The 26631-nt window shown below is 36.7% G+C and overlaps 1 protein-coding gene across 3 annotated transcripts in view; it reads right to left on the bottom strand.

Moving 5' to 3' along the window:
* LOC140346381 (metal transporter CNNM4) overlaps window positions 1-26631 on the bottom strand; it is a 46802-nt gene that overhangs the window by 3926 nt on the left and 16245 nt on the right. Inside the window, exons 2-8 of one of the 3 annotated variants that reach the window (XM_072432406.1) lie at window positions 18850-18993; window positions 18630-18764; window positions 17006-17175; window positions 7791-7887; window positions 6133-6195; window positions 4712-4768; window positions 2343-2521 (exon numbers count right to left, since the gene is read on the bottom strand). In XM_072432406.1, coding sequence (XP_072288507.1) covers window positions 2343-2521; window positions 4712-4768; window positions 6133-6195; window positions 7791-7887; window positions 17006-17175; window positions 18630-18764; window positions 18850-18993 — 845 coding nt within the window. The remainder of the gene's footprint in view (window positions 1-2342; window positions 2522-4711; window positions 4769-6132; window positions 6196-7790; window positions 7888-17005; window positions 17176-18629; window positions 18765-18849; window positions 18994-26631) is intronic. The other 2 variants (XM_072432404.1, XM_072432405.1) reach the window with 2 other exon arrangements.

Genomic DNA, 26631 nt, shown 5'->3' with positions numbered 1-26631 from the left:
AAGATTCTTTAGGCCTGAATGTTTTTTTTGGAATTTCCATCAGATGACGCTTACCACCAGTGTATGAGATGAATAATAGACTAAAGCAGTGGTCCCCAAACTTTTTGACTCGAGGGCCACATTGGGTTCTAAAATTTGACCGAGGGGCCGGGCCAGGAAAATATGGTGTGTTTGTGTGAACTAACGAATTACTATAAATTACACGCAAGATTTGACCTGTAACTTGTAACAAAGCAACAAATGCAAGGCTCAATGTACAAATTGTTTTCCAAATGCATTAAATAATGATTAATTTAATTACATTTCAGTTGAATAAACACAGCAGGAAAATTGACCTTCAATATCATTGGGAACAGTGTTGTTGATTTCCCTGTTTTGCATCAAAGTCTGGTGTAAGTTTTGTTGTGGCAATTCTCAGGATCGATCCTTTGGTGTTGGTCAGTGAAGCTGGATCTGTGACGTTTGTTCATGTTCATGACACTGAATGTCTCACATATGCAGGTCGAGCCAAACAAGACCAGCATCTTCTGTACGTCCTCCAGAGGTTTTGTTTCCTTCAGTGAAGCATAAAAGTCGTTGGACCGTTTTTTTATTAGCATTTCTTCTACCCATAAATGATCTAGTAGTAACAGCATGGAATGACTAAGATCCATGAATAAAAAATCTTAATAAATGTCACCAGAATATGCAAACATTTTGACTTTAATGTTACATTTTTGCACCTCTGTCCTTCTCACTTCTACAGTGGTTGGACACTTTGTCCAGGCTGATGCTTCGTTTGCTTCTTGCTGTGACTTTATGCTCATCAGCTTCTCCAAAATGTGCCACTTCAAGACCATTTCTAGATGATATTATTCATAAACTAACAGGGCCGCACCTGTCATAAACCGCAGGTGCCCACGTTGTAACATGAGATATTTACACAGAAATAAACGCAGTTTTTATGCGTCTTTTAAACCGGGGGTCACGTGGCGCACGCGGCGCAGCAGCGGTCCGCTATAGTCCTGCTTTAGACCCGCTTTAGAACAAATCACAGCTGTCTCTAGTGTCCCCTCTGTCTCTAGTGTCCCCTCTGTCCTTGAAGACTCTGTGTGAGCCGATTTACCTGTGTCTTCACATCAGGATCATCTGCTCCTGAGCACGTACTCATCGAGTGAGTGTTACTGTGACATGAGATATTTACACAGAAATATGGTCCAGATAATGATGCACATGTGTCTTTTGACTTGTGAGTCAGGTCTACGCTGCGCCTCGGGCCGCGGTCCGTGCTGCGCTGCAGGACTAATAAGACTCATTTCTCAGTGAATATGATTCTGATTGTAATAAAACACACAGCGTTTTGAAACTAAAAATGTAGAGAACGCAACGTGTCCCCTGGACAGTGCTTCTACTGTCCATAAGATCTACAGTGTGTCAAACACTTGCGCTTCCTGCTTGCTTGGCCCCAGTGACCGTTTGTGGTGAATTTTATTTTCTGTGCGCCATAGATCTCATGTGCGAGCAGTGCGCAGCTGCGCAGGCGCAGCTTAGAGGGGACAGTGCCATCTCTTGGGGAAATGTGGGCATTACAGGCGAAAGGTAAAGTGAATGGCCAGCCACAGTATCATGAGTTTGACTCCGACATTTAAAAAAAATATATTATTTTTTAATATACCTTGGACAAGCTTGGCGGGCGGATTGAAAGGTTCAGCGGGCCGTAGTTTGGGGACCACTGCACTAAAGTATGACTTTTACTGATAACGATCCCACACCTCATTCATGGGTCTCAGCTTCCAGTCATAAGCAACATTCTAAGAACTTTTGCCAATTCAAAAGACATAACATTTTGTTTTAGAATGTCTATCGCTATGGCAATGGTCCAAATTGTATTGTTCTATAATAAATGCTGTAATTTTACCAGTACAACACATTTATTAAAGATGCATTTGTAACTGTTCAAGTATCTGCTTATCTCAATGGACATGCTATTGATTTGGCTGAAATTTGCAACAGTATGACAATAAACGTATCGTCTCCATGGAGACAAGCTGGTGATGGTACCAGGCCAAGTTACAGGTCAGATCTGTGGCGAGGCGACCCCACTCACAGTAAGAATACATGTTTTCCAAGGCATGTTTAGATTTTAGAGCAATGAAAACACCTGTAATCGTATAAATACAAGATAGATAAGTTTAATGCAGTAGTGTGGAACATTTCAAGGATAAGTAGGTGGCTCAGCCCCAATAGGGCCTCTTTAAAACACAAAGACATAATTTTGTGAAATGGATTTTTAAATGTTTTTCTTTGTACAAATGTATGGATATTATTCTGGACAATGGTAATAGTAAATGGTGTAAAAGCACCTTGACAAACTGCAGGTCGGTGAGGGCGTGGACGTTGAAGTCGGGGATGTACTGCTGTGCGGGGAGGCTGTTGTTGAGCTGGCTGTTACTGCCGCTGATGGACAGAGATTCTGTCCGGTCGGTTCCACTCAGAGACGCCGTGCGGTTGAGTCCACTGATGCGAGACGGGGAGCGGAACTCTGAAACATACACAAGGACAAGCATTGGAACTGTGTCGTCAGTGTTAGATCTCTCTGGACTTGCACTGCAACAAAATTAACATCTAGCCTGGTTTAAAATGACTTGAATTCAGAATATCATGTCATATCTGGATTTGAGTAGCTTTGAGTAAAGGTATATTTCCTTATATGTGTTTTATGATATTTTCAACTAGTTGGAATATAATTTAGCCAATAAAATAAATAGGCCAGCGCACTAAACTCTTTCGTAAATATTGAAATAAGTACAATAATCCTGGTCCACCCAGTAAAGTATTCTCAACTAGTCAAACATACTCAAATTAGGTGCACTACGAAGCTTTTCTGGTGGAGATTCTGCCAGCTGCTTGTCTCCATGGAGAAGTACATTAAACTTATCTATTATGCTTTGATTCGACTACAGGCAAATCTATTGCTACAAAAATACCACGTGGTGTTTCCATGGAGATATATATATTTTTTTGCCATACTGTTGATTTAAAAATTCCAGGCTAAGCAAAAACATCCACGGAGACAAGCAGGTGACGCACCCGCCTCCAGAAAAGTGGCGTAGTGCAACTTTAATCGTAACTCATGTAGAGAACATTTTCTACAGTGTGAGTACTTTCTGAAATGAGAGACAAAAGGCAGTCAATATGTTACAGCCATTATTATTATTATTATTATTAGAATGACTGATGAGTGTCAAATAATGATAACACACATGAGACTTTGAGGATTAAGAAAAGAAGAGGTTACTAGAGTTAGGTTGTCCAGTCAAAGCATCGTCATGGCCTTAACTACAACACTCATTTATTGTTACACATTCACATTTACACACGGTTCTCTAAAAAATGAGTTACCAATAAAACAATGCATTCAATTAAACATATGTATATCTTTTGGATTTACAGTTAATCAAGAAACAATGATTATATAATAAGTCGACACACAAATGTCTTTTATTTTTTTTAAGTTATTAAAATATTAATTGCAAAAAATAAATAAAAAATCACACATATGCATACGACTATTTTAGACACACCATGCATTTATATGCAAGAAACCGATTATTAATGCAGTATTCAGATAGAAAATAACCAAATGAAAAGCAATCGATGAATATGCTGAAGGTTTTGCACACACAAGTGAAACTGTAGAAAAGTATTTAAATTAGGGCTGGGCAATATGCCAATACATTTACTGTGTATCAAAATTTTAAATGTTTTTTATGATAAAAGAACAAGGTTTTAATATTATCTTTAACTACAACTATCACTTGTTTGCTCCTTAGTCTTAGACCTGCTTTAAAAGGAGAATTACTGAATGACTATGTTGACCCCACGAAAGCAGCGACCACATCACAATTCGATTTTTACCATAAAGCAGCCTTACTTTACGTTACCTTTACTTTGTGTTGAGATACTACAGGCAGAACACATTTGTGTCTATCCAATCTGCATTTAAATATGTTTTTATAATTTAATTTAATGCATTTGGATCCATAGATTTATATGGGACATTGTAAACTCAAAGGCCATTTTCTACACATAAAGATCACCCCTTAAAGTAGCACCTACAGACACCAAACTTTACAACCTGTACTCAACAAGAATTTGACAACTCTAATTTTAAGTTAGGTCTAGTTTACTCAAATATTAAATAAGATATCAAAAAACCCTCAGTACATTTTTGTATCAACAAAATTAACCAAGAAATTTAAACCTAGCTGTATTTATTCATCTCAAATAGATTCGATTTTGACTATTTATACTCATAAATTACCTTGCTTTTTAAATAAGAAGACATTACTTCATTAAAATCTTGCACTACATTTTCTCATAATCTAATTAAGTATAATCTCATAATTACGTAGATTATCAACAAAACAAAATTCAAATTGATACCTCTAAATTCAAGTTTTTTTCCTGCAGTGTCACTGTATGAAAATGTAGAATCTGTTACACAATGTGACAAAATCTTACTTAAGTCTGTTATTGTCTTCATTACAAAACCTGAATCATCGTCTGTAGTACTTTTCCAGCTCTTCAGAATGAAACTTAAACAATTAAGTCTTGTGTGTGTCATTCAATTGTCAGGAGTTTTCACAGTGACATGCCAACTTCCTCCAAATCATCCAGGGAGTCGTCACATGCACGCACTACATCCATCTGCGGCGTGTCGCGGTTTTACCCATGGGTGTGAGTCGTCCAGTAGGAGGCCTCAGTGAGTCATGGGACACAGTTTTACCTGGACACGTCAAGTTCATTAGCTTTTACAACATTAACGTGCTCAGTTAAACCACAAACTACAACCATTTACGCTGTTAGAGGTTAAACTGCACTATTGTTGTTAATGTTAGTGAAAGGCTGTCACGCACACAAAGAAGTTTTGGTAGTTTAAGATTTCTGTTTGAGCATTTTCAGGGTTTTTGTAGGGCAGTTCAATTATTCCAATTTATGATCGTCACTTCAGTTATTACTTAATCACAAACATGTTGTAATTGAAAATGCAATTACTGATGTGTACGCTAGTTTTGTCCCTCAGAAACGAGAACAAAAGCCAGGTCACAAAACGTTACAAATTAAATCTATGTTAGGTCTATAATTTCTCTACAGGTTAATTTGGACAGAGGGTTTACAGAAGAAATTGTTCAAATAATAGTGATTTCAATTATGAGCCAAATAATTGTGATAGTGTTTTTTTTTGGGTGCCTTAATTGTGCAGACCTCATTTCAATTTAATGTATGAGAGTCAACGCTCACTAAAGAAACAATTCTACTTTTGCTTTTAACAATATTTAGCTATTCTTCTAAATCCTATACTTTTCACGCAGTGAAATATGCAAAGAATATATGGATAATAGTATAGAAATAATGATATGTATAATAATAAGTACTATAATATAAGTATTCAATTATGCTTCAATTGTTCTACTATCTTCAACTATATCAATAGATACAAAATGTGGATGTTATATGATGCTAGTGGAAACTAAACAAGCCTGGGGTTGTATTGTCTTTACTTTTCTTGATTCAAATATTAGGTTTTCTATTTATTTCTTCAATTTTATTATATACAATCAGTTTAAAGACTACAGAGCAGATCCACAGAATGTCATGTGCACATTATGAGCTTTAAAATATTCAGTTTTTTCTTTTTTCTAAATCAATCTGGTGGCTGCATTTCCTGATATAATATACTTTCAGTTTCAGCCATGAGCTTTATGTTGTTTATAGTAAAATATTATAATTATAATTGAAACCAATAGTATATGACAATTTAGTAATAGATTGATAAACTTGGCTTTAACTAATAACGTAGCCTACACCAGGAATTTTATATAGCTGCGGGTAAGTTGGGAAACATATCTATAATTACAATTAAGATCAGTTTTGAGAGTTATATTTGAAAAAAGGACAGTTCCAGTTCCTTTGTTACTTGCTTATTTGCTGCAATTGAAAGTGCAGGTTTAATGAAAATCTCCATCTTAAAGCAAAGCCTTCATCCGATAAGTGGGATCCTCAATGTAACCTTTAAAACACACTTGTCCCTAACTCGGTGCAAACCATCCATCCACTAATGTTAAAGCATCCAGACATGCCGGAGGTTACCTGGCAACCGAGAGAACAGAGAAAACCTCTTAAAGGAGAGGTGTCGAGGGCGGGGAGCGGCCACTGAGACAGAACAGAGGGGGAAGCGAGGAGGAACAAAAATAAAACATACAGGCATCAGATTATATTGAAATGGATTTGTAAGTGGAGGTGGGCAATATATGAAAATTTAGATAATATGATGAATGTTGTTTTGAAGATGTGCGACATTTGAATAGAGTAATATGTTGTTGTAAAAAAAAAAAAGACTGACAGTTATAAGACAATATTGTACAAATAAGGGTAAATAGGGACATTTTTAACTTATTATAGACATTTCACATATGTCTGAAAATCAAACCTCAAATATTACGCTTATAGACATGTTTCAACACATTTAAAACAAGTTTGTGTTAAAAAGTTATCGAGAGACTCAAAAAGATCAGTGTAAAAAAATAAAATAATTTTAAGTTAGATTGAAGTTTTCACACAAAAAAAGTACTTTTATCAAGTTATTCAGAACATTCTCACTGTAGTCTAGGAAAAACATCATCCTATTCAACAAGCTATACCTTATTTAAGATTGTCAATTGGGTGATATTTCTGCACTTTTGTGTCTACACTCTCTTCACGTTTTGTTTGATACTTAACATACAACTTAACATTTACAGGGATGATATTGCCCATTTTCGATGGACTGTAAAAATGAGATCTACCGGTATTTTTTGTCAGGGAGAGAATTTGTCACTGTATTGCCCACCCCTACCTCCAGAAGATCTTGGCAACTTCTGCAGCTGGGAAACAGGACCCGCTTTCAATTTAGACAAACATGGCACAATAAAGTTAGCAATAAAAAAATATAACAAATGGGAAACCTGAAAGAACCATTAAAGTTTCGACATAGCTCAAGAAGGAGTGACTGTTTGTTTATAAGGCGTGTGGAGCTAGGTCCTAGCTCTCCTCCTAGCTCCTAGCTCCTAGCTTACGACAGTTACACTACATTGCGGTCAACACGTGAGCCGCTTGATGCACTCGGTGAACTCTTCAGAACAGTCAATAATGACACAAAAAACATGTGAATTTGAATATGACATTTTGTTTGTGTGCATCATTGTTTCTGCTGCTAAAACAGGAAATTTAAATGTGCAGTTAAAAAAAAACATAATATGTTTTTTTTCTAGTGAAGGACTTTCATATGTATTGATGCATATTTTAAAAATGTGTTAAGATTCTAACCGGAGACAAATGTAATGCAAGATCACAATAAAAATGTTGTTATATTGCAACTAAATAAATCCACAATCCTAAATAATGAATGTTGCAATGATAACAATGCGTTATTCTTTAAAGATAAACTAAATAACTTTTCGGGTTGAGATGTTATTGCTTTTTCCTGAACTGTTCCACAATATGGCATTAATCTTGTCTATTCAGTTACGGACGTTTTACTGAAAAACAAAAACAAAAAAACGTACGCTGAGCTGGCTGTGAGCTAAGTTTAATGCCACGCTGTGAAACATTCCAAGCAAAGCAATAATATGTAGAGCAGGGGGCGGACCATCCTCAAGACAAGTTACACAGTTACGCATTGTCGACGTTTCAAACAGCTGCCCGCGAAATGAGACCCTTGGACAACACAGGGATTATTTTTGGGACAGGGAGGTAAAGGGAGGACTCACCCAGACCAGGCGCGCTGAGGGCCATGACGCCGTAGTACGAGAAGGGCCCGCTCTCAAACTTCATGTTCTCATTTCCCGCCTCCACTTCCACGCGGCCCTAGAAAATAAACACACGAGCAAAGTTATGCATACTGTACTTACATTTACGTAGTGCAAAGGCCTGCGTGAAATGGGGTATAGGTTTAAAATGGAGGATTCTGTTCAGATGATATAATATGACTTACGAGCCTGGCGCCAGTCTTTGTGATTTGCCAACAGAAACAATTCTGATTTGCATTTGCTAGTGATTTGCGTACGCCCTGGTGAGTTCAAACTACAGAGCACTCATTAATGTTGTCACGTTAGCAATGGTTTGACTACCAGTAATTGACGATAGAAAAAGCCGTAATTGTGACAGCATTTCTACCAGACATGAATGCAACAAAAAACATGTGACGTGATCAAGGTTTTTTGGCATGTTTAGGCTTTTTTGATGCTTGAAAAGGCTTAAGGTTAAGCCAAGGTACAATGTATTGTCCTCAAAGGAAAATGTGTCTTCTGGATTTGACCCATCATGCCGGGGTTAAGTATGATACAAAACATGAACTGTTAAAATAACCACCAAGAATTTTCACTTTGCACCTTTATTTGATTTATATTCATAATGTGCTCTTTTTGCTGCCATAAAAAGGTTTTCCAATGGCAAAACAGCAACTGTAACAATATCAAGTTTTCAATACATCTCTAAATACAAAGTACTGCAACGCTGGATGCAATGAATTGTACCGTATATTTTGGCCTCTGGGTGGCAGCACAACCACAGGTCAAAACAATCATCTCAATGGAGAGGCCTGCAAATCTGACTGCAAACAACTTTGCCATGACTCAACACACACAGAAAATGGGAGATATGAGGACACAGGACAGTTGCTTGTCCTGGATTGGCATGTAGGAATGTGTGAACTACAGCAACAATGCGGGACAGTTAATCCAGAGTCAACTCTCCTCTTCCCCTACTTAAAAGGTACACTAAGCCTCAATGCAAACAAGAGGCTGTAAAAAGCAAAAGTTTGTCAAAAACATATGGATAGTAAATGGTAAATGGTCAAATTTCTATAGTGATATAATTCTACAGAAGTGTCTTACACAAGGACACAACAACAGTATTCTTCTGTGGAGCTGGAATCACTAAACCACGGATATCAGGCGTAGGATTCAAGCCGACAAACTTCAGTGGACTGTCTAGCATTATACAATCGACCTTGTAACTAGACACGTTAGATATGGGCTTGGAGAGGAGAATCTGTCAAATGTCCTCCCAACACCTATTAATAACAACACATTATATATGGCATAGTCACATTCTGGATTCAGTATTAAGTGTTTTCTTTTAGTTATTAAGTCATATTGTGCCAAAACATTCACCATAAGCAAAAATCCTCCAGCTATAATTGTCCAGAGTCAGACCAAGCCTAGTTCTGGAGATGGTTCCCGGGCAACCACTGCTTCTGACAGTTTGTCCCAGTGGCATTGAAGTATGGGTCAAGCTTAAACCGTAATATTGCAAAGTAGAACCAAAAGTAAAAACCTCTGATTGCCTGATAGATAAGTTCAATGCCATAGTGTGGACCATTGTTGGCAAAGCAATCTCCATGGAGACAAGCAGGTGGCAGACAGTCCACCAGAAAAGTAAGAAAACCTCAAACTTAGCGCACCTTTAGATGATCTCATTATTTGATAAATGCATTCTGTTATTAGTTGATCTATTACATTATGTCACTTTACTAACGCCCCGGCGCTCCTTTATCTGCATCTTGTTTGATCTAAAAACAAAAGCAAACCCATAGCTTTAAGTGGGAGTCTAAAGGTTGAAATTACTTGCTGGTCTAAACTCAAATCACTCATCGCACATTATTATTCACACCCACTGGACCTCAGGGTGCCACCTGCAGCTGCATGAACGTTACATTTGCTCAAGGACACAACTGCACAGGCCAATACAGGCTCACACTGAATGCAAACCTTTCCCTTTTAATCTCAGTCAAGACAAACAACAGTGAAACTTGTTTAACCAGTATTTCTTTCTAGCAATTTCCAGGCTTTGATTCAAATTCAAGCTAAAGATGTTTTACAAAGGTTAAAGCCCTGAAGACCTGAGTAGTGCATTTAAAGACTGCCAGAAAGATGCTTGACCTCTTCAGTCATCCATGTCCCGAAAAAAACGACACTTATCATAGCGATTATTTATAGACGGAAAAGTGTTTTTTTTGGCTGTAAAAAATCTTTCCAAAGCCAAAAAACTTAATACGAGGCCAACGAAATGTATGAAATTAAATTTAAAGCTGTCACAACAACCTTGTAACTTTTTTGGATACAAGTAAAAAAGAAAAATATATAGGCTCTCATATATATTGCACCTTTAAATAAGAAAATACAGATATTATCAAAGAAATAGATGCAAACATTGTCATTACACTGTCCTTTGCCCTACGTTCCTAACAGTTCACAGCAAGAAAAGCCTGTACTTATTAAAGCTTTGATATCACATATTGCACTTCTCAGTCCGATACTTCTCACAGCCCTGATGTTTATAGGAGGACATGAAATAATGAAAACTGAAAACCAGGCAGACAAATCATGCTGCTGATGCTCTGGTCAGATCTGTTTCCCAACTTCTGCTTTCCAGCGCCTGCTAATTCAAGTGTGGTTTAGCTCAAACAGTTATGCAGAAGAATATTACTATCTAGAATATAGAATATTAAAATTTTCTTCATGTTAAATCAGACACTTACATGTAGAGGACCCACCCAAGTTGAGGTGACCAATGCGTTTAATCTTCAATAATGTTGTTTATTATGAAAATATGAAAGATTTGAATGTCAGGTACATCATTTATTATACGAACTCAAAAATGGTGCATAAAAGGTTGATACTTTTTCTTTTAAATATTGGAAACTTTCAAAGAAGGGTTTATTTCAGCACTTTTGCAGGTAATTTTACAGCGCACTCACCTCAACTAATATATTTAAAGACACATTTTAGTACATTTCCATTGGATTGTCAAAATATCGCGATACTACAAAATAATATTGAAACCTGACATATTGAAGTTTTGCTATAGTTATCACAGGAGACTTAATGATTAATAATGTTATGGTGTTTTCTGTTGAGACGTGATGAGATGTGCTGTACTTGTCGTTGTAGGTGTGACCAGGACAAAGTTCAAATGGTTATGAGTCATTTAACCCGTGCCTGAGAACTCCGTGTCCTTTGCTGCTGTCTCAATGACATACAATGGAGTGATGGATGTGACAATAGTAAACTAAAGTTCAGATTACGCGCCGCAACATAATGCATGTGAATATTAATTCATTAACAACCTCCTGTCACGGTTTTGAAATCATGCGCCACAGCTTTAAGTAGGGCGGGGCGAAAAAATTATCAAATTCTTTCCCTCATATTTATCACTCTTGATTTTTAATTTGATATTAGTTTTGATTTTCAAAAACAAAATAAAAATGGCCTTCAGCATTTATATCGTAATCATAAACAAAACATACATTTTTACCTGGGCCATTTAAGAAAGCTTCTTCTTCCAAAGTCAAAACTGTCACTAAAAAGATGTTTGGGGCAGAGGGTTGAAGACTTTACATGACCAAATCTCGATCTTGATTCAAATTGCATTAATTGCAGAACCCTAGCTTTAAGTAATCAAATATGTAATATTAGTATCAGCATTGAAATATATATTTTAAACTTGGACACAACAAATTCATCCAAGTCAGCGGAATAATAACTATTCAACGTTTCATGTTTGTTTATTTAATGGGTCATTCTGAGCTATTCAAATTGTTATTTATATATATATATATATATATATATATATATATATATTATATATATATATATATGAATATAGTTTAAACTAATATTTCATAATAATATCAGTATAAATATCAAATTGCTACCTCTAGTTCTGACGTATACAGCATCAGTCAGAGTTCTATAAATATAAAAAAAGGTTTACACCCCACACAAACAGTTCTGTGGTTGATGACAACATTATGTTTGTTGTAAAATGAGTAACTGACTTCAGTTAATGGATGATGTCAAGGAGCCTTTTCTACAGCAAGAATGTGCAGATTCACTGTCAGACGCACACAAAAGGCTGTAATTTAAGGTGAATCAACACACACTGAGCCATTTCATGAGTGGAGACTTAGGGTGTGTTCACAATTGTCCTGGTTTAAGACCAGTTTAGTCCAGATGTAGACATGATTTGGTCCTGTTCTTGTCCTGGTTTTAGCCAGGTTTAGTCCAGATGTAGACTTGGTTTAGTCTAGGATTAGTTCGAATTTTGTCCAATGATGTGACCACATCCTTAGACTGAGTACTAATAATTACTTTCAACTAGAAATATAACACCCATGGTTAAAAAAAGCTTTTGACTTTATTGCACAGAATAGCTATGACATGAAATGGGGAAAGAGAGGGTAGAGACATTCAGGAAACAGTGACCAAAATGCACACCCATGACAACTGAAGTGGCAACAACCATGTATGTGCGACACTTAAAACCACTACACTACCACACTACCGCTCTACCGCTCTACCGCTCTACCGCTCTACCGCTCTACCGCTCTACCACTCTACCACTCTACCACTCTACCACTCTACCACTCTACCACTCTACCACTCTACCACTCTACCACTCTACCCACTGAACACAGGGGAGGTTACACCTTATTTTCAACTTTACCGGTACTACTAATGGATATATTTATTTTTTTGAAAATGCGAATGCAAGAGTTGTGAATTCAATTGAAATATTCTTTTCTACAATATCACAGGACTCAGTTATTGCTTTTAAGGGTCAGCTCAAAACCTTTTTATTAAGTCGAGCCTTTTAATTGCATTTGCTTTAGGGACTGATTTGACTGTATATTGTTGTATATGTATTGCTCACTGTAAGTTTTCTGTGTTTTTATTGCTTTATTCTGTGTTTTTGTGAAGCACTTTCTGTCTGTGAAAAGTGCTATACAAATAAAATGTACTTACTTACTTACTTACAATACATCACCTACACAAACTACAAAACTGAAAGGCAAAAGATCAAATTCTCAAACCAGTTAAGAAAGTAAGATCAAATTAAATTAATTAAAGGCGGTATGGACAATTTTTCGGCGATTTGAGAACGCAGGCGGAAGTGTGCATGCGCACTCCCCCGTGTGGACCGATACAACACACACGTGCGTTAGTTTATTAGCGCAACGGAGTGCATCGCATCTCTCGTCTCCCGTAGATTTCTGTCCACTTCTGCGTCAGCTCGAACTGTCTTTCTCCGTCTTCATTTTGCCCCGTACACTGAGGGAACTATATTATGATAGATCCATGCGCTTAGGCACGCGGAAACGTGGGGACGAGCCTGACGCGGCTGCAGGTGAGCGGTAGGTGCGTTTTATGATTGATACGTGGCAGGACAAATGATTTATCCACACCACGAGGAAATATGATACAAAATTTGCTGAAAAAAAATCGTCCATACCACCTTTAAGGTAATCAAGGTTGTTGGTTGGTTCTTATGGTTTAAGCACATTAAAGACTTCACTTTCCATAATGTTAAAGCGTTTGATTAATTGAGCCGACGACTTGAACACAGTGTAGCTAAAAAACTTCTTATAGATAAAAAAAATGTCTAAATCAGTAACAGAATTATTTTTATTCATCCCCAACAGGAAATTATTTTAATTTGTACTGATTTCATAAACTAGTCCTGAAAATATCCCATCACAAATATGCAGATTTTGTCTATTTATTCTTCAAATGCCTTCATGAGAAAAGCATCTTATTCTCACAGGATTTTCCAGCACACCAGAGGAAGAGTTACTCAAAATGTCCTTATGTCATTACTTTGGAATGTGTCACATTTATGGGTTTACACTGCAGCAAACATGTGATCATTACAAACTATTAATCACCAGCACCATTTATGTCGAACGGTTTTCCCAAGAAACTGTTTGAGTCTAAAAACAGACATTGGCATAGCAAATTAGATAATGTACTCATTCATCAAGTAATGTAGTGATCCACTAACTAAAGACATGATTATTAGTATTCATATAGTTGCAGCTTTTTGTTTTCAACATTTTTGGTAAGGCTTCAATGAGTGAATTGGTAAGATTATCTGAAGGACATAGTAACGTAGTAAAAATGGAAAAAGTAAAATTATGCGTCTTTATCTAACAATTAAAAATGGAAACTGCAATAGTTTTTCAGCTCCACACATTAACAGAGCTGCCATAGTTTCAACAGAAATTGGTGGGAAACGCCGGAAAAAAAACTATTTTTGAGTGGATGGAAACTATTCTGAAATTATTTAGGAAAACAAGATCAATATACCATTCTCACGTATTGTATGACCACAACCGCTATTTTTATTTCCAAAACGACTTCCCACTGAGTCAGATTTATTACTCACAAATACTAACAACAGCTAAAATGAGCAGCGCTGAAAGCCTTTTGAATTCAGTTGATTTTCCATCCAGACGCGCAGACTTCAAATACCACCCACTCTACTAAAAGGTCCCCATGGATTTTTGCTGGTGTGGGGTCCCAAAATCCTCATGGGGAAGAGCTCACAGTAAGAGCAGAGAAAGTCAAAGTCATCCCTGGATTACTGCAGTGAGATAATGACTGTTTTAGGCAGACGGGGGGGGGAAAACGGTGGGAATGTATTGAAAATATAGTGAGGAAAAAGGGCCAATGTCTGGTATGTGTGTATACATAGTAGTCCATAGTATAAACAGAAGTAGGCCTGTCATAAAGACAACAGATTTATTGCAACAGTACATTTTAGACAGTAAGTCATAATATTAAAAACCAGGAAAATCATTAATATAAAAGATAAAAAAAAGTAAAGGTCCAAGTATACTGCCTTGTGGAACTGCCATGTGGACTCAGATTTGACTTGACCAAATTTGACTACTTGCGACCACTTTCTCAAATATGATCAACATTTGTGTTATAATTGATGAAAAATGATAAGCCTGAAGTTTGGCGAACAAAAGAACAGCACCTGTGACATGAGCATTGTTCAATTTCATTCATCACTGTGAATAGTGACGATAAAGAAGCTCAGTGGCCTATTGCAATGTCTGCAAATATATGTTGTCCTCTACAGTGTATTGTTTCTGGTCTTTAGTGGCATTGTAAATACAGGAGTGCAGTAAAAAAGGGAGGAAACGAATAAACCTATTGACTTCTAAATGTGTTTTCTGTATTACCTAATGTGGATCAATATTTAGAGCAGTGCCCCATAAATGAAGGAACTGCATCACACAGCACTTTGAATCAGCTTGCCCTACATGAGATTTGAACCCTAATTCGAACACTTTGAAATACATTAACATAAAAAGGTTATACAACTATGGATTGATCAAATGATCTTTTATGTTTTGATTATATATGCGCAATTTGGGCCAGTATATGTCATACTGACACACAATTAATGTCATATCCATGTGCATATAACTGATGTAAATAAAAGTGTTTACTTTACCGTTATTATTAGTATTATTTGTCTTATGCCAGCTATTTTTATTTTAATTATTATTATTATTATTATTATTATTATTATTATTATTATTATTATTATTATTATTATTATTATTATTTTCCCTCCATTCCCTATTAAGATATGAGAGGACCTGTTTACAGGAGTTTTGTTAATAAGAGTTTTTGTTTTTGTTCATAAGAGTTCTTCTATTTAGAGTGTTTTTTAAACTTCCTATAAGTTATCTGTCCTTTCCCTCTGTATCTACCTGCGTTATCTACCTGCGTTGTAACACCAACATTTCCCCATGTGTGGACAATAAAGGCATATCTTATCTTATCTTATCTTATATCCGCATTATGAAGAGTGCAGTGTTTTCCATTATTAGACGTGGCAACCCATAGTAGCAAAAATAAGCTGGACAAAAAGGCATGACAAATGTATACCAGTTGTGACCATAATGTATATTAAAAAATAATAATAAAATAAATAAATAAAAAAAGTTCTTTTTTCTGTAATAAAGTTATTTTATTACAGATAAATAAACCCTGGCAATAAACCCTTTTCTGATTCTGATTCTGGAACTGAAATAGTCAGAGTAACCAAAATAGCCTCAGCAGAGATCTGTGCGCAAGGCTGTAGAAAAATCAAAAATAAATTTAACTTCCAAAGCAGCTAAGGAATGAATTGTTTCAACACAGAAATAACACACAAAACAACTACAGAACATGGATGTTTTCTGAGCCTTTGTGCCTTTAATGACTGTGATTAAGCGGTTAATTTGACTTCCCCGTCTTACTTCCCAACACAAACTTGGTTACAGTAAACAATATAAAACACAACACTTCAACCCTTGTTGCTGTGGTGTCTCAAATGCGCCACAATGCACCGAACTAACCATCATTTCGAACTATTTCAATACTAAGGAAAATGCTCGATACTCAATACCAATTTTGATACAAACAACTACAACCAGTACAGCAACAACACAAACAAAAGTACTTTTCAACAAAGAATAATAGCAATTTATTCTATATTACTAGAACTATTGATATCGTAAGGTCTATTTTTCAGTATCTAGAATCTACTTGTGATAAAAGTTTTAGTATCAATTAATGGGTCTGTGTATCAATATATTGGACAACCCTAACACAGAAGGAGAAATGAGGAAGTGTTTAAAAGACCAGGCCTAAACAGCGTGAGACTGGCATTTTGAGAAACTCTGGGGGGTTGATTACAGTGAGGTTGGGGGTCCACTTTCCACATTTAGTTTCAACCACCAACTAAGCAGACACTTCATTACGGCTGTGAGCTTAATACAATCGACTTGAAGGCCTAGTTGCGGATCATAACTCACAACAGGTGTACATTTTTAGGTAAAATGAATAATCTCGTCATCTCCAAAAAAATCTCCAATAATATCAAAGTATAAAACGAGCAAACCGAGTAGTTCACACTGCTACCGACAAGTTCTGAATTCCATGTGACCCAGTTTAATGATTCATACTTCAGTCTTCACTCAGATGCCACTGGACTTGCTCAAAATAAGCAAATTAATGTTAAAATTTAAATCGCAAACACAATGGCTGTCACAGTTCAGAAAAATTGCTAAACATACAAACTTTGCTGCGCTTTAGTTAATAAACCTGGACTTTATAGGACGGCGCTCCATTTAAGCCCATACCTGTAGGATAAGCACAAAGTAGTCGACGGGTTTGCCCCGCTGGTAAACGTAGTGATGGAGCGAGCGCTTGTCGTTGTCGTTGTACTTGATCTCCTGGATGACGTCGGGATGCCGCAGGATCCGCAGCAGCACTTTGTCGGAGATCTGAGACGGGCTGAAAAAGCTGATCTCTGCAAGAACAAGGAAAACAGACAGTTTTGTTGGTCCAGACATAAAGGTTGGTTTTGGAAAAGTATACAAAATAACAATATGATATTCAAACAACAATTAGGACTATATCAAACACATTGGAATAAACTTATTTTGTCTTACGGTGAAGTTTATTTAAATGTGTTGGTATAGCCCTAATTTTTTTCGCATTCTTTATAATACTGTATGTTGTATACTTTGCAGAACAACATCTATTGAAAGACACAGGGAAAAAAGAAAGAAGACTCCAACGACCTCAATCTATTACTGATGCTAATCATGCCACATCATGCTAGCAAACGTCTAAGGCTAAGTGTCAGTGGTATAAATGTGGTGACAGGGCAGATTGCGACATTCTCAGCTGCAGCAGAGTCATCTTAGCCTGGCTCGTGTCCACACTGTTCCTGGTTGGTAGCAGCAAATAGCATTTGCTAAAATGAGTTACGCAAGTGGATATAAACTTGTCTAGCCGAGCGTGTTTGAACTAGTGAGCGGAGTCAGGTGATGGGGTCACGATCACACCCAGGATCATGATGCTGCGGCTACATGTCATTATTCTGTACGTTTTGGCATTTATGGTCAGACAAGAGTTGACATAAGACCAGTGAGCCAAAAGATTTGTATTCCTTAAAAGTTACAAGCCAATCAAAGGTTTTAAATAATCATGTGCAATCCGACTCAAGCATCTGACTTAACCATGTGCAATACCGTAATATTCAGGTGCAATTACTGTCATACTCACACGCAATAATGTCACATTCATGTGCATATAGTGTGTTTATTTTACCATTATTAGTAGTATTATTTTGTCTTACGCTAGCTGTTTTTATTTTATTTTATCTATATTTTCCCCTCCATTCCTTATTAAGAAATTAGAGGTTTTGTCTATAGGAGTTTTTGTTTATAAGAGTTTTGTTTATAAGAGTTCTTCTATTAAGAGTGTTTTTTAAACTTCCTATAAGTTATCTGTCCTTTTCCTCTGTATCTACCTGCGTTGCAACAATGAAATTTCCCCATGTGTGGACAATAAAGGAATATCTTATCTTATCTTAAATAGCCACCGTTGCGGTCCTTTCAATTATGTTTTTGTATATTGCAAACCCTTCTGGCATTAGAGGTGCATCATGTAACTTTTATGGTGTGGAGAAGTCGCCACCAGCTGCTTGTTTCCATGGAGATTTCATTGCTTTGCCCGGACTGTTCCACAATATAGCATTTAACTTGATTTGATTTTTTTCTTTGAGTGGGCTCATCGCTCCACAGATCTGACCTGTAACTTGGCCTGTAGCGTCACCTGCTTGTCTCCATGGAGATAGACATGCATAGTATCTCAGTGTTGACAGTTTACCAGCATTTCGCTCACTGGCGAGTGTTAATATTACATACTGTTTATGGTGAGGTCCGGTGCTGAAGTAAATATGACATGTAATCTTACCTGTTGCTAGGAAACGATGAGCCGCTAGGAGGAGCTGAGAAGAAATCTTAACTTTCGATTCACTCTCGTGTTTAAAAGCGGAGAAATCCCTCTTGCTTTTATTTGGGTCCACCTTTTTCCTGTTACGGTTATCCGCTGATGAGACAAAGAAACACAAAGAGTTCAAACATGAATTAAAAATACTAACAATAAAAGGTGTTTTAGGCAATGATTTACTCACTGTACATATCAGACTCATCGAGGATCTCAGATTTGATGATTTCCTCTATAACATCTTCAAGGGTGACCAATCCTAAAACTTCATAGAATGGATCTCCCTCTCCCTCATTGTTGACTTTCTGGACAATGGCCAAGTGGGATTTTCCTGTTTTTGGGGGGGAAAGAGACAACTGTAAATTACAACTTGAGGTGAGATATATACATAATAAAATAACAATATTGTAGAAATTGTTGTTTTGGAGATATGCAAAATTTGAATATTGAGTATATTGTCTGTAATTTGAATGATTGAACATGACCTCAAAAAGAGACAGAAACATTTAGGGTCATCTCCAAAACAGTATAAAGTGATGTTTCTCTACTTTTGTGGTTAATTTTATGATCCAGTCATGTTTTGTGCTCGACTTGAATCTCAACCAAGACATTTACAGGCACATTTAACACACTAAATTAAATTTAGTCTGTATATCAGACAGAAAAACTCAAAAAATAGAGATATTCATTTTGGTCTAGTTGATTGCACAGAGCATTTCAAACAAAGATGCCTTTATTCTTGATCTAAATGATGGCATTGAAAGCATCAAAAGGTATGTAACAAAGTTGGAGGGCTATAAAAGAAGTATTGTGCAAATTCTAAAGTAAAAAATCATGTCATGATTTCATGACTTTTTGTTTTCATAATCAGAAATTAACCTCCGATTGAATTATCTGTCACAACACTAGTTGGTTCAAACTGTAGAATTTATAAACCCAAAGCAAAGACCTCATTCAGATTTTCATTGGATCATTGTTTGACTTCAAGACCAAAACAGAAATATACTCATGGTGAGTTTGATTTTAACATGAACCTGGTTAAATAAAGGTAATATCCATCCATCCATTTTCTACCGCTTGTTCCCTTTCGGGGTCGCAGGTGACTGGAGCCTATCCCAGTGACTTCGGGCCTTAGGCGGGGTACACCCTGGACAGTGGCCAACTCGTGGCAGGGCCAACACAGAGACATAGACATTACAGACAGTTCACGCTCACATTCATTCATTAGCGCCAATTTAGAGGCACCAATTTTGCCTAACACATGCATGTCTTTGGACGGTGGGAGGAAGCCGGAGAACCCGGCGAGAGCCCACGGTAACACGGGGAGGACATGCAGACTCCACCCAGAGAGATCATGTGATCCCCTAGTCCGGGAATCGAACCCATGATCTCCTTCTTGGGAGGCAAGAGCGCTAACCGCCTTTGCGGTAAATAAATAAATAATAGATTTTATATAGTGAAATATGTTATTAAGTTCTAGTTTTAACTAAATAGTGAAACATAGTACAAAATGCACTGCTGGATGTTTGCTGTGCTTTTTGATGCCCCACAATGAAATCAGTTCTTATTTTGTCTGGCAGCTCTTAACTCGAGACATGGCCCCGATGCCCACCCAGTGGCCCCTCCTAGGTCCACACATACAAACAGCAGCTGGTAGAGTGAGAGCCTCAGGCCTGTTACAGTTTGGGCTGGGTCTGGACTTTGGCCCATATTGTAACTGTAGAAGTCACAAACACATCCAGGCAACGCAGGTCAACACTCGGGAGCAGATGGACCCTGCAGTTCAGACAAAGCACAATTTGGCCCTGGTCCTAATCTAAATAATGAACGACACTGGCAGACAACACTCCATGCTTGATGCTCTGATGGATAATGTGATCATCTATGCACACAAACATATGTTGTCTACACAACTTATACTTCTTTTCAACAACAATTTAGCTTGAGTTGTACTTTGGGTAGTGGTGCCTGGATCAGTGGACTATAAATGTGCTTTATAAATGAACCTTGATGGTGATGTTAAAACTATTATCTGAACTTGCTTTGGTAGCAAGAGAAAATTTAGGGAACTGGCTTTGTTTTACTGCAGTCAACATAACAACAGAGAGTTAAATTTTAATGACAGTAATCATAGCATTAAAGGCTTGTTAGGGCATTTTAGAGAAAAGGTTACAGATCTACAACACTAATTGACCCACAGTTAACAGTTCAGTTCGTTACATATTGTAGCTTGAGCTGTATGCTTGGATATTTAATTTATAATATATAAATATAGAATATAAATTATTAAAATTGCAAATAACATGAACTTTTCAGGTAAGCTCTTTGGTAAATAACTGTTCTTTTTTTCCTAAACAGATAAAACTACCATTTATTCTGTTCAAATCTAGATCAGAGGATTCAAATCCTCTCACACAGCAACATGAAAGACGACTGCGGAGCAGAATGATAAAACGCTCCAATTATAGAAAGGCTCTTTGTTTCCAAAAGAAGGGCAGCAGATCAATGGATTTAATGGGAGATCATATGACCAGCAATTAAAACAGTACAAAGACCTTCATGTCTGTCAGTGCGCCCTGACACTGGGCACTACAATACCCATGGGTGCCATACTTGGACATTTGAAATGCGATGTTCATGTCAGCTATTTATTTATTCATTGATAACTAATAAGGTGGAATACCATCTAGTAAATTACATTTATTTCAATAACTTGCATAACATTTGTTACAAGTTTCCTTCCACTTTTAAAACGAATCTACAATAAGTAGAGATTACCTTCTATATTTAAGTATTCAAATTCTTTCCCAGTTTGGCAGTATTTTTAGATTTATAATTTCACTTTCTAAGCATGACATTGCCTAGCAACCATGTTGTACACTGTACCAATAGTTGGATGTAATTCTCCCTAGTGTAAGTCTCCCTAGTGTCAACAATGTTTTAAAACTCTGCTATACTTCACAAACTTCTCCTTGATTGCATTTATATTTACAACATATATTTTCCCACCAAATGAGGTCAAATCATTCAGATCTATGCGTACTTTGTGTTGCCGTCACTAAAGCTGAAAAGTTGATAAATGAAGTCATATTAGGATAAAGCCGAGTCCTTACAGAGGGAGCTAATGACAGAGTGATTTAATTGGATGGGGATTATTAGCCAGCGGGGCCCTGCACAGCAGCCCATCTAAGTACTTTCACGGAGCGGTCATTTCACAAAAGATCACTGCAGCAACGGACACGGAGACATGCAGTCATGGAAAAGGCACTGTCCCCTGTGGAGCTGACTCAATATTTCAGAGGAAGCCAGAGCCCGTGGGACCCTCTTAAATTCAGTTGCTAGAGAATAATTGTAGTTTATTGACTTCCTTTTAATATAAATGATAATAGTCCATCATTGTGTCATTAGCTGGCTATTCTAAGAAAGGATGCAAGTTTGGAACAAAGTGGTGTGTCATATGTCATAGCCATCAATGTCATGGCTAAAATAAAGAGAAGTTAAATAGACTCAAGTGACAAAGACACGAGTATAATTTTCAGGGAATAAATATATTAGAAATATGGGTGTGTGAGAAGAAGATGGTGCAATTCTTCACTTATGTAGTCAAACTTAAGTAACTTTAACCTTAATATCTTCTGGGGTTTATGCTTGACTTCCACTGTAGTGAGGTGAAGTAGAGAACATGTATTTGATAATAATAAAGAACATGAAAAAAAAGAGAACTAAGTATGACAAGATTGGACTTTCACTTCCTGTTTTTGGTACAAACGACTTTTGTGACACACAGATTTCTGCACTGACAGTTAACTTTTCCACAGGAGGTATTCTTCACACGCATTCACTAAAAATAAGAGTTCTAAGATTAATTGTAATTCAACCAAAATCACAATTGTTAAAGGCGGATTTGTGTAAATACCGGTACGATGTTCTCCCCATACAAAAACATATCATTACATTACATACATTTAGACCTCTACAAACATTTTAAAACTCTAAAATGTATGCGATTCTTGTCTCGGTTTAGCACATCAAATGTCAATGAAATGCTTACAATTTACGCTGCCAACTTAATTGAATCACAATCGTAACATTTGTCACAACTTATTTTCTATGTCAATAACAGTGAAGGCTTAACTCTTAACTGGGAACACACAGGACAGACTGTTGACTTGAAACACTGCTGACAAAGGAGACCAAGGGGGTCGTGCGGGAGAGGAATGCCACGTGCATACCAACCGCATACGCAAACGCAGCCCTCCCTGTCCACAGCCGCCACACGCAAATCATCAAACGCCAGACGCTTAAGGGCTTGTTTTGCACATGTCGGATATGTCCTTCTAAAATCGGAGCTCCCTCCCTCCCAGCAGACTGAATACACTCGACTGGAAGCATAGAGGAGCTGTGAAGTAATGGGCAATATATGGACTACAGAAATAGCACACAGGACTTGCCTTGACACAGACGAACCGACTAAAACAAATAATAATGCGCTGACGTAGTAGCCACTTACAATTTGTCTGTGTTGGTTAATATTACAAAGTATGCAATGATGTTATGTATTCTATCTGAATTAGATTGTCATAAACTCATCATTTTTGTAATAAAACAGGGCATGTAATGTGAAACGTTTGCCAAATCACTGCAAAACTGATAGCAGAATATTCACTGTTGGAACACGAAGATATAATACAGCAATGTTGTAGTGTTTACATTTTATAATTGATAACATCTTGTGCCATATGGTTTCGACCCTCACACACCTGAACAGACTTATATTTGCAGTTTCTGTAGTGTCATCATGTGGTCTTAAACAAATTCTGACAAGATCCAGATCATTAAAATCAGGCAATTTTATATACTATAAGAGATTTTTTTCAGTATCAACAGTTCTAATGGGGATCTAGTTTCAATACTAGTAGACTGTAGTATTGATTAGTGCCTGGGTATTTGAACAACTATACGACCCACATGCATTTAGCTCTTGTCTAGGTCGATTTACGGAGCTACTTCTGCTTCAAACGAGATGTCTCCGTCTCATGAGGGAAGTGTTGGTGCGACATATGCAACTACACGCTACAAGTGGGACAGGGGGCAGCAGGAAGGGAAATCCAAGCAGCAAATGACTGAAAAGAATCAACATCCACAAGGGATTCTTTTGACCGCTGTCATTCAAAATATTTACAGTATTCGATTCAGTGAAAAGAAAAACTCACAATATCAAACTTTAGTGTTGGATTATTGTGAGAGGAAATGTTGAGATTAAACGATTATTCAACAGTAAAACACCTATTTTCCTCCTAAAGAATCTAGCATGTGAGCAGCTTTATGAAATCAAACCTTCTGTACGGTAAGTAACAGATAAATAATATACTTATAATGATATTCAAGTAAAAAAACAGTCAGATATAAAAGCTTTTCACATTCAGGTTTCCCTTCCCGGAGTACAGATTGAACTGAAAAATTACTGAACATATTTTTATGCCTAAAATAGCCACGATTATTATTTTGATTAAATATATTGTGATCTCAGTTAACCAAATAGTCTGGACATCCCTACATAGTGGTGGAAACTGGGAAAATAACAAATCACATCGCTTAGATTTCAGTTTCAGTATTAATTGTAAAAAATAAATAAAAAATACAGTAACGTGTGTACATAGTAAGCCTATTTTTATTTTATTTTGATCCTATAGCAGATTTAAATTCTTCTTTAATGCATGCCCTTTTTGATTTATATGGGTTGTTTTATCATTGTTCATTGTTTTATGTTGCACTAAAACAAGTTTGTATATGTTTGTTTACTATGTTAGTACCATTTAAATGAAAGGGCTATAAAAAAAATGAAAAACTCCACCCAGTTAGAGATTACATGAGTTACAAAAGCACCAAATGATCAGATCAATCAAAATAAATATTGCCATTTTCTGACAGACAGAATGTAATAGTTGCCGGGCTTGTACCTGATTTCCATCCATGAGTCAGAGTGTGGAAAATGTGTTTGTTTGAACCGTTAGCCCTTTCCATTTAGTCCTTTCTGTCACTGTGACATTAACCATGACAACAGTCTGGGACGGTCCCATGCAGTTGTTTCCACTTGGTTCTCATCAAACACTGTGTACTTTGTGATTTTCCTCACTCCTGATAATGACAGGGAACCCTCTGTGAGGGATTGTGTCAGTTGTTGTCCCATGATTCTTAGCAAACAACGTGCCTGATTGGATGAAAATCTATTTTTTACGATCCAGCCATGTTTCACACCTGTGTTTTCCCCCCCTCAATTATGCACACGGCTCATACAATGCAAGGGACAGAACACACTAAAATCAAGTAGAGAGCCTTTAAAGTTGCTGTGGTTGCCAGAGCTGAAGGAGAGGCTTAAGAGTTATTAGGTGCAGTGGCTACAGCCAATCAGAATAAAGGACTAGCCGGACCACGTCACCTTTATGCAAAATGTAAAGCATTCAAAAGCATTCATGGAAAAAAAAAAACTAGTCAACCACATCATTTATTTAAATGCTCCTAAGCAAAATACCCTAGTAATAAATATCCTAGATGGCGTTTGTATGTCCACAATGTTCTTTGTGCTTATTTCAGGTTGTGCCTGTCTTCCCACTTCTACGCCTTGGATTTTCTGTGCGGCTCATGTTACGCAACCTGCTGTTTTAAACAAAAGCTATAATAAACGTCTATAAGAGCGTCTCTTTCATAAAGCCAACGACTTAAATACCAAGGAAAAGGTTTGATTTTCTATTTGGATACCACAATGATAATAAAATAATCTTTATATCTAATGTTACCATTTGGTCTGCTTTAAAATACCTTTCAAAAGCTATTCAGGAAAGATCTAATTTGGTCCTATCTGGATTTTTTTGTTACCCTAAAGCCAACCTGCTCACATTGTTGTGTCTTTGCTTGAAAAGCTCTATATAAAATGTTACTATTGATAGGCCTACTACAAGCAGGTAATCCAGTCATTCCAACAGCGAATATATCTAAAGGGCAGGTATTGATAGAGACACAGAATACACAAAGGCGTGGAGATTCAAGTCTGTCCTATGTGCGTCTCTTATCAAGCTAATGGCTAATGTTTCACTCACAGTTATAAAGGCCTCTAAATAGGCATTGCACATATGAAAAAGACAGGTTTACATTTTCAGCAATAGGTAAAGGCTGACATGACTAATGAGGGTATTATTGTTATTGAAGGGAGTGGCAAGTGGTGTGTTAAAGTCAGTCCAAGTTCCTTCTGTCATAACGCACAATAGACAGAGGTAGGGAAAAGTAAAGAACACACAATAAGATTGCTACACCTCCCTTTAAGAACGATACGCAGTACGATATGCAGTACATGGGCAAACGAGGGCAAAGGTCAAGGTGCACTGACTGACTGAATGCTGGTTAATATCAAACGTATAGAGTAAAAACAGCAAAGTAGTGTAATTTGTAACGTATAATGTTTTACCTAAAATCCATATGACAAATTAGACTACACTTTTTCAGTTTAACAAAGGGAGAATTATTATATTTATATCTTAATAAAACATTTTGCCTGTTTTTCTCCAGTTTTGCAGTTTTGGTGGCGCTTATAATGTCACTTCCTGGTTGAAGGTGGCCAGCAAATATGACATAGGTAGAGGTATTTCCACTACTGTTACCTAGCAACCAGATCGTAAACAATGGCCAAAACCAAAGATTTGACAAATACTTACACCTGATAAATCTATTTTGTTGAATGATTGTTTAAACTGCTAATTTTCTCTGTATATATAGTATATATATATTATAGTATATATATATTATATTATATTATAGTATATATATATATATATATATATATATATATACTATAATATATATATATTATAGTATATATATATATATATATATATATATATATATATATATATACACTATATATATATATATATACTATAATATATATATACTATAATATATATATATTATAGTA

This window comes from Eucyclogobius newberryi, unplaced genomic scaffold (genome assembly GCF_026437365.1).
Source record: "Eucyclogobius newberryi isolate DKJ021-1_F unplaced genomic scaffold, fEucNew1.0.hap1 SCAF_6, whole genome shotgun sequence".
Classification (NCBI taxonomy): Eukaryota; Metazoa; Chordata; class Actinopteri; order Gobiiformes; family Gobiidae; genus Eucyclogobius; species Eucyclogobius newberryi.
This window is presented reverse-complemented; position numbering and strand designations above follow the sequence as displayed.